The 10149-nt window shown below is 35.2% G+C and overlaps 1 protein-coding gene across 1 annotated transcript; it reads left to right on the top strand.

Moving 5' to 3' along the window:
- The first annotated feature begins 651 nt into the window (after positions 1-651).
- On the top strand, positions 652-9700 carry LOC134790598 (vesicle-associated membrane protein 2-like). Its single transcript, XM_063761454.1, has 7 exons — positions 652-805; positions 3362-3542; positions 5059-5137; positions 5212-5291; positions 5719-5770; positions 7271-7387; positions 8211-9700. Coding segments are annotated over exons 1-7 (513 nt in total). The 5' UTR covers positions 652-803; the 3' UTR covers positions 8213-9700.
- The last annotated feature ends 449 nt before the right edge of the window (positions 9701-10149 follow it).

Below are 10149 nucleotides of genomic sequence, written 5' to 3'. Positions count from 1 at the left end.
CGTATATACGATTATACGGTTCTACTTAAATACTACAGAAAAAACCGGACAAGTGCGAGTCGGACTCGCCCATCGAGGGTTCCGTACTTTTTAGTATTTGTTGTTATAGCGGCAATAGAAAAAATATGTACATCATCTGTGAAAATTTCAGCTGTCTATCACGGTTCATGATATACAGCCTTACAGCCTGGTGACAGATAGGCAGACCAACAGACGAACAGTGGAGTCTTAGTAATATGGTCCCGTTTTTACCCTTTGGGTACGGAACCCTAAAAAACTGCTGCATAACTAAAACTAGACAGATACTTACCTAATGTTAGTATAGGTATATACCTACTTTGTTTCAGTGATCTATACTTACACAAATGTACGATCAAGTTAACCCATAAGCATTCTCGCTATTTCTTTACACTATCTAAGCTATAAACATAGCTGCAAAGTTATTTAATAGAAGTATCGAGCCACTAATTTGGCGATATAGCACATGAGGCACATCACTAGTTGAAAAATATAATATCTCTATTACTTCGCTAGTAGCGGTATTGCACATCACTACATAAAAACAAGACCAACCCGAAAACCGCATTTTAAAACTACTGTTGCCCCATCTCAGTCACTCGATATTACGCTGCTGGTAGTGAGAGAGAAGGAGGTAGTGGAGTTAGTTTTTCAGTGTATGTGGCCAGGGCCGTTTCAGCGCTCTGCGTCATTTGGTGCCGTAGTGTCGCCAGCCAGTCTGCTCCCGTTTTTCCTAGTTAGTACCGGACAGTTGCAGCTCTTGGATTACGCGGAATATACACAAAATGTAAGTAATTATGCCTCTACACGGACTGTTAAACCAGATTTACATGTATTTTCTAATCAAATTTCGAGTAATCTTAAAACTTTTTAACGCTAAGGTGATTGTTGTCTATCAATAAAGTTTATAAGTGAATTTAAGAATTCCTCTTCAAATGTTTGAAAGCTTATTAGAAAATTGATAAACAGTATTCAAGAGTCTCAAGAAGTAATGGTTCTTATTGGGTTTAGCCTTAGAACATATAATTTCGTTACAAACTAAAGTATGTCAAGTTAAACTGCAGTAGTTTTTGACGCATTGTGAAGTGAAGTTTTAGGTCTGCGGATTTGAGCCTTATGGTTAAAAACACTGTCGTTATTTGTATAGTTGGATTAATCTAAATATAGTATATAAATATATAGTGTGTGAAAAAAACTTTGTATGGTGACGTCAACTGGCAATTTGCCAATTTTTGTATTGATTAGCGAATACTACGGTACTGTACGCTCCAATGACATATTTTCTTTCGGTTTTTATAACTCAATTATGACTTCGAGATGAATAATTTCTGAATGTTTGTCGGTACGTGAATTCATATAAGGACTGACCATTGTATATACCTAGAATAGAAAAACATACGCTTCTTCTTCTTCTTCTTCCTCGCGTTATCCCGGCATTTTGCCACGGCTCATGGGAGCCTGGGGTCCGCTTGACAACTAATCCCATGATTTGACGTAGGCACTAGCTTTTACGAAAGCGACTGCCATCTGACCTTCCAACCCAGAGGGGAAACTAGGCCTTATTGGGATTAGTCCGGTTTCCTCACGATGTTTCCCTTCACCGAAAAGCGACTGGCAAATATCAAATGACATTTCGTACATAAGTTCCGAAAAACTCATTGGTACGAGCCGGGGTTCGAACCCGCGACCTCCGGATTGAAAGTCGCACGCTCTTACCGCTAGGCCACCAGCGCTTTTAGAAAGAAAAACATACGCTTATTGACTTTTTATTCAAGGTTTTAAACTTCACAAGTATTTCTTTAACGATTTTCAAACAATGTAGTTATTTTCTTTTTTTTTTAATTTCTCCCATCAACTGTCGTACAGAGGTTTACTAAGAAATTAACTATTGTAAACTAAAATTCAGGCCATTAAAATCTTCATTGAGTAGATAATAACAAAAAAGACTAAGTTCTCAATAAAATTCGTCGGGATATTACGGGGTTCCGTCGGGAAAATTATTTTTCATTTCTCATGCTCTGAAAGTGGGTCAACGTTTTCTATGGAGTGTGCAGAAAGTGATACGTTTGTGCTCTAGGGCATTTTACTTTCACAGTACATTTTTTTACTATTTTTTTTACGAAATGCAAGTAAAGTTTGATGTTAAATAGATTTGTTGTACTATTTCCATAAATAACGATAACTTTCCCTTAATTATTAATTGAAAGTACCCTCAAGAAATAGTATAAAAGTTTATTCGTAGGTAGTCATGTTGTATTAAATTTACATGTTTTTTACTTTCCTCGTATTCGAAATGAAAGGTAGAGTGTTTAATTCGGGTGAAAGGCACCAATTCAGCCACGGAATATTGCGTTAACTGCGTTCGGGCGCCAAACTACCACCACTGAAATGAGTGCCTTTCATCCCTTGGTTAACAATCTGCTATGATTCGAGGAGGAGCCACATTAGTTATAATTATTCAGGAATTGTTTATTATTAGTAAACACCGAAGAGTACAAAATTGGTTGTTTTGTTTTTTAAGTGGTCATATATGCACGACCACGTATTGTATCACATACCTAATATTGGGTCCTTACCTATGAAATTGGCGTTTTTGTTCATAGATATAAGTCTGATCCTAGTTTTTTTTTTTTACAAAAGTACATACACAATTACAATAAAACTACAGTGCACTCAATAAACAACGGTTTTACATACAATTAATTGTTATTTTTTATTGTTAAGTGTTCAGAATTAAGCCTTGAAAATAGGTCTTTTCATGTGCTGTCGGTTCGAGTATTAAAATTACTTATATTTTTCTAATGGTACCAATTTTCAAGAAATGGAGATATTGAAAACATACCTTAAAGGTGTCAAAAATTACTGGAAAAATTTTGTTTGGTTTGAATTAGCCATCAAAAAAATATCCGCAAAATTAATTGTATGGAAATTCGTGTTTCGTTGAAATTCTCCGAACAAAACGCCAATTTCATAGGTAATGACCTAATATTACAAGCTTTTATTTTTTTTAGTTTCACCTGTCCCGTTGTCTGTCTGTAATCAAATCTTGCAAGTTAAATTTGATCCACTTCCCGGTTTCCGATTGAGCTGAAATTTTGCATGCATGTATAAATCGGATGACAATGCAATATTATGGTACCATCGAGCTGATCTAATGATGGAGACAGGAGGTGGCCATAGGAACTCTGTGATGAAACAGCGCAACCTCATTGTGTTTGGGGTTTTTAGAATTGTCTCGATGAGTATTAGTTGTCTGTCGTAAGAAAAGTAGGTACAGTCAGCGATAAAAGCTTGTAACAAAAATGAAATTTTTGCCAAAAACTTTTAGTATTATTTATTTAAGGGGCAAAGACAAGGACAAGGATGCGGAAGCAGCGGCCGCCCCGCCCCCGGGTCCGCCGGGCCCTCCAAAGCCGCGCGAACCGCAGTACGGGCCCGATGGCGAGCTGCTGGGCGGGCCCCACACTATGCAGCAGCAGGCAGCACAGCGGCGGCTGCAGCAGACACAAGCGCAAGTCGATGAGGTATATCAGCCATTTGCAAACCCCTCGGCATAGGTACCAGGTGGAAAATACTATCGTGACTGCATATATTATTGTGGAGCAGTGTGTAATAATTTTACATTTTTATATATTTTTCCTTGTTCTTGAGGATACTTTTGTATACAAATTATTACACACTGCTCCTTTAATTAATTCACAATAGTATTTTCCACCTGGTATGCCGTGGTTGCACCGGGCCTGCCGTTAATATCGCAGTCGGCTGCTAGCCGGGCCCTGAACCACGCTGCAGCAGCAGACACAGACGGATAGGTATATTAAGCATTTTCTAATAAAACAATATAGAGTCATAAATAAAGACCTAAGTATGACGCTACACCGAGACGGGATCGATTAACGTAAGTCCACTTATATATTACCATAAGTAGATTATTCCTAAAGGTACCTGCGTCTAAGTCTGACTATCGGGTAGATATTTAACATACCTAATATGGCTTCAAAGCCAGACACTAAATAGTTTTTTTTACTATGAAGCCCATAGGAAATAGAATATAACGGTAATTTGTTTCTTACAAAGAAAAAATGTATAAGTAACGTAGTACTTCATAGTAAAAAAAAACAAACTATAGTTACCGTAAAACGGGGTGAAAAGACACGATTTTCAACTTCAAGGACGATTTTCGCCAATAATCCAAATGATAAAAGTAAAAATTTTGATATAATTTTTTGAGTCTTGGTTAGTTCTTCAATTTTGCATTTGTGAAATAAATTTTTACCTAACCAATTCAGAGAAAATCAAAGAAAACTACCTGTTTTCTCCATATCCTTAAAACGGGGTCGATAGACACAAGAAAGGGGTGAATAGAAATATTAAGTTTTAGTTGTCATAGGCATCGAATTTGGTCATTAGTATGTTGATACTCTATTGGCAAATAGTATATATATCTGTTAAACAGCTATTTGACACAAAATTATTTTTTCGTGTCTTTTAACCCCCAAGGCGTGTCTTTACACCCCTTTGTTGTATCTAATCACCCCCTATGGCGTAACTACTCACCCCATATGCGTGTCCATTGACCCCTTTATCACGTAAAATTGCCTGTTATTAGTTTTTTGCAAAAAAAATGCTTCATTATAGAGAAAATTTGTGATATTATTTATTATTTAGGTACTACAGATACCATATTACCAGGTTAGCTAACTTTTACTTAGTTAATGTCAAAACATTTACCACTAGAACAAAGTTCAGACAGGCTTCATTTCACACCTCGGCGAGACCTTACTTTAGAGTCAAAAAAATCTAACTTTAAGGCAGTTTGATTAAGTTCTTTTGGTATCAATGTAGAGAATAAATAGTCTACTATCTCTATCTATCTACTATATACGAATTCCAAAAAATCTAATTTTAGAGATGTACGTTTTTAAATATAACAACTTGAAAGAAAAAGTTCAAAATTTCTCTATTCACCCCGTGATTTCTGTTGACCCCGTTTTACGGTACAATATCAAATGATAAACTTTTTGTATGATATCTTTTCAGGTGGTAGATATAATGAAAACAAATATGGACAAAGTCTTGGAGAGGGATCATTTGATATCGGATCTCAGCGAAAGAGCTGGTAAAGTATTAATCAACTTTAAATTTTTAAGTTGAAGATAGTACTATAAAATACAATGTTATATTTATTTACAGAGGCTTTAGAGGATGGCGCTTCTGCATTCAAGAGCCAAGCGGCCAGTCTCAAGAACAAGTTCTGGCTAGAAAATCTCAAGGTATTATTGAAATAGTACCAAATTAATTTCATTGGCACACAAAATTCATAACTACACATTTCTGGGGGGTAAATGAGACTGTTGCCGGTTCAAATTTGCAATAAAATGCCTAATACACAAATATTAAATTATAATTACCATGTTTGTTATAGGGGTATTAATGTAATTTTATTTAATTAAACGGATGTGCAGACGTCTGAACAGTTAGGTATGTTAAAAAATTCTAAAGCTGGCATATAGTTGGCAAAATATAGCATAGTAAACCAAACTGTAATATTGATCACCGGGTAAAGTCCTAAGACCAAAATTATTATTGGATGAATGATAAATTAAAGAATTGAAAATATAAATAACAATAATGCAATTGAAACGAAAAAGAGTTACCTGTCATTCAAGTAAATAAACTAGATATTGTAACGTATTTCAGATGATGATAATAATGGGAGTAATCGGACTCATAATAATAGGTATTCTGTATGGTGAGTCGCTACGAACAATTATTTCTTGTTTAAGTAATCCCACCTTTTTTAAGCACAAGATTTTTCGTATCTTGGGTGAAAGTGTAGAAAATATCCACTTAGTTTTATGAGGCTAAAAATGGTTTCCGCAATTATATTTATTATACCTATCATATAATCTTATATTTACACTTTAGTTAAACAATTCGAATATATGAATTTATATATTGACACACTCCAACTTATACATTGAGCTTGATAAGTATATTATTACCATAATCGCTGCTTGAAGATTTTATTCTTATTTTTTAATGACACGTATTATATAATCACAATCTACACCTATTTTTTATATGTATTTGTAGTTAGGGAATGCAAATCGGTTATTTTCGGTTATTTTTTGTATGGAAATTATCGGTTATTAACCGAAACCGCGGTTATTTCCATACAAAAAATAACCGATTTGCATTCCCTATTTGTAGTGTAGGTGATTGTATTGATTTAGCTAATTTGGCAATTGGGGGTCATCCATTAATTACGTCACACGAATTTCTAGGTTTTTTGACCCCTCCCCCCCCCTTGTCACATTTGGTCACATTTGGCAAACCCCTCCCCCCTAGTGTGACGTCACATTTTTTCTACGAAATCGCCAAATTGAATTAAGTAAGTACCTAAGTGTTATTCATATTTTATCAAAATATTTTTGACGATATAAATATTAGTAAAACGATTATCGTTTTAAAAACTTGTTATTTAAATGTACAGCGAATAAAATTATTTAAAAAAAAATTCGGTTACTGATGAAGTTAAAGTGACGTCACAAAGTTTGTGTCTCCCCCCTCCCCCATGTCACAATATGTCACATTTTCTTGACCCCCTCCCTCCCCCTAAACGTGTGACGTAATTAATGGATGACCCCTTGTGATGTATTTAACAAACTTGAAAAAACACACGGATTAATTGCCAACTATAGCATTGTTTATTGAAAAACCTTAGTGATTATAAGTAACTCAAAAGCTTTTTTAGTATACACTTTTTTACTTATACATATGCGAAATTATCACGCTAAAAGATGTATATGTAATACTCTGTTAAGAGTGTTTAAATCTTAATTACATCATGCTGGTATCAGTAGAATCACCCAGTAGTCTTTAGAAATAATATAGTGTAGATTATGGAGACAGTACACTTATGCAGAAATGTGGCAAAATAGGTTTTACCAAGGGGAATCCCGATAAACCTTCTGTACAAATGTTGTTTGGGCATTCCTGGTATGTTACACAATTGGTGAAATTAATAGGAAACGACATTACCTTTCTACATAGTACTTTTTTAATGAATTTCAAGGATAGAGACACTCAAAGTTTTAGTATGATATCTGTGATGAGAGTACTGACTCCAAAATAATTTGGCTAGTTCACTCAGACACATTGCTCAGATGCCATAGGTGGTGTGAGGTTTACGTGTTTAAGTGAATTAAGCCGCGGATATGTGTGTAGTAGTTAAAATATTTTGTCTCAGTCCGGTACAGTGGAGGCGACGCCCCGGCGGCGGTGCAGACGGCGCCAGCGGCAGCAGCGCCGGTCCCGGCTGCGCCAGCCGAGGGCACCCCTCCTCCAGCACCCGCGGCTGGCAAATGTAAGCATTACTCGAATACACGCACGAAATAAATACTCTAAGAAAATATGCAAAGGATATCAATTCATATGTACTCTGATATATTATATCTATGTCGTTCGCAAATATTTAAATAAGTTTTGGTCTCAGATCAGATCGGAATTGCAAAACCTTAATTCTGTGTTGCAGTGGTCTGTACATATTAATACAATTGATAATTTGTAGAAATAAAACGAGGCCAAAATATGAAAACTCATGTTTACAGAAAAGTATAAAAAATATATCAGAAATATAGGTACTAATAAGTTAACTGTTTAAGGGTACTATTTTTAGCTGACCCTTCCCACTTATTGTTAATGTCTAAGGTACTGGCACTTATGTTTATTCAGGTTAAAGGTTAAACATTATGTCTCGGTTATTTATTCAGATATAACCGAAAAAAATCTTAAGCATTGAAATCTATTTTGGTATTGAATATCATAACTATACAAAAATAAAGTGCCTAATAATATTAAAAATATCTGGGAAACGTATAAAAACTCAAAATTGCGCGATATCCCAGAGATAAGACCTGGCTAGATCGATTTTTCGCCCCCGAAAACCCCCATATAGCAAATTTCATCGAAATCGATAGAGCCGTTTCAGAGATCCCCAAAATATATATATAAATAAATATACAAGATTAATTGCTCATTTAAAGGTATTAGATAGATAGATATAAAGTACGATACCTTTAGACTATGTTATATACCTACTTTTAGAATATTTCCTACTAGAAAGCTTCATGACATGAGACATTACCTACTTAATAAGGATTATTTATCGATTATGTGTCTTTTTACAGAATCCAAACGGAGACCCGTGCTCAAGAACATGTAGCCAAAACGTGCTGTTAATTAAAATGAACAGGATACTGCGCCTAATTATTTAATAAAAAAAATAAGCAGTGTAACGACCCCAAATTACCTACATAATTTAATTTCAGTCACTTTTTAACTCGTGGACATAGTTTAATCTTGTATTTTCTTAAAGAAGATTATTCGTATTGACCTATTAAAAATATTCAATTTGAATTTAAACTGTCGTGAGACATACTAACATTAACCGTAAAATTAATTTAATATTCAAATTGACTTTCCAATACTAAGAAATGCCTTAAATTAGGTACATTAAATTACACAACGGAAATGAGGCTTAGTATGTGACTTATTATTCAAAATTCAGAAACGGAGACCGTCCAGTTTCGTCAAAAATGTGATAAAAACGACAATAATTAATTGCGCACTGTTCATTTACTACCGCTTCCACAATCGGTACGCAAACTGGATGAGAACTAGTGCTAGTTACATGAGTGAAATGTAACGACAGCTTCATATGATCTTCACTGTGAGAACTTTAGGGGTTGATAGACGTACTAGCTATAAAATCGCGAATTTAAGATTCGCGGACTTATTCGTCTCGACGTTGATGACAATGATAACAGACGTACGAGCTAAAAATGAACAAAATAAGCTCAAACGACAAATGCCACAAGCGATCCGCTCCCACAGACTGCACTACAAAATGAAATGGTGGCTCGCGGCAGTGACAAGCCAAAGCTGGCTAAAAGCAAAATTAAAACATTTGGATTGTTGACAAACTTGCCTTGTGGTTTTAAATTCCGCGTACTTAGAATGAGGTATAGGTGTGGAAGGTCCTCAAGCTGTGTAAGTCCGCGAACTCACTCGCCCGTCTATCACACCCTTAAACAGTACAGTACCTACACATCTGCGAGCGCGCGGTGCTACGCATCGACTGTATCTGTATGCATTTTCCGCTCGTATATTTTTGGGCAATTATTGAACTAAAAATGACGGATCGTCCTGAATTTGGCCCAAACTTATGTCATAACAAGAAGAAACGTTTTACTGACGAACTGTCTACAATTGGAGATTTTACATTTATTTATTGTCATCTAAGATTCATTTGCAATTTTACGGGTTACAAAACGGGTAGAGTAGAAAGCATAGTATTTAAAATTAACTAATACATAATGTAAATTATAAAATTGATAAAACTTCTGAACTAAGTACCTATATGTCATTGGCGTGTTAAATGCTTGAAATTCAAAGAGGATACTGTAACTAGTGAGTTATGGGCTGTTTATTTGTACACCAGAATGTTTATTTTTTCCACAGATATGGAATGAATATTTTAAGTTATAATATACATATAACTTAGTAAATTCTTTAGTGTAGTTTAGTTAAAAATAGTTATTTTATTACAATTATTAAGCCCATAGAAATATATTTACCGAGAATACAAATTAATACAGTCATTGGTTTTCATTTGTCACCAGATATTTTATTTGCCACTAGCGACCCGGCCCGGCTTCGCACGGGTTAATAAATTATACACCTAAGCGCCACTTCCACCATTCTACTAACACGGGGTTAACCGGTTAAACCTGAGGTTACCATGGTTACCAGTACAATATGATACTGGGTTAACGATTTACCCGCTTAACCCCGAGTTAGTGGGATGGCGCAAGTGGCCCTAAACCTTCCTCAAGTATTTATCACTCTATTGAGAGATATTATCGCGAACAAACACACAAAAAGACAGACGCGGCGGCGGGGGACTTTGTTTTATAAGGTGTAGTGATTACCCACAAGATTTAAAATGAATGCCGACGTATCTTATTATAAACTATTATGTATATCACCTGTTTATCTATATCATTCATCATTTTCATTACCTAAAATTATATTAGAATTTCTAGTAACCTAAGAAAATAATTTTTA

Source organism: Cydia splendana, chromosome 1 (genome assembly GCF_910591565.1).
Source record: "Cydia splendana chromosome 1, ilCydSple1.2, whole genome shotgun sequence".
In the NCBI taxonomy this organism is placed as follows: Eukaryota; Metazoa; Arthropoda; class Insecta; order Lepidoptera; family Tortricidae; genus Cydia; species Cydia splendana.
This window is presented reverse-complemented; position numbering and strand designations above follow the sequence as displayed.

Bases quoted from the DNA above. Each gene is read 5' to 3' on its own strand.
- LOC134790598 (XM_063761454.1), top strand. The intron at 5,138-5,211 runs GTAAAGTATTAA...ATTTATTTACAG, and splicing joins GGATCTCAGCGAAAGAGCTG to AGGCTTTAGAGGATGGCGCT. The intron at 5,292-5,718 runs GTATTATTGAAA...AACGTATTTCAG, and splicing joins TCTGGCTAGAAAATCTCAAG to ATGATGATAATAATGGGAGT.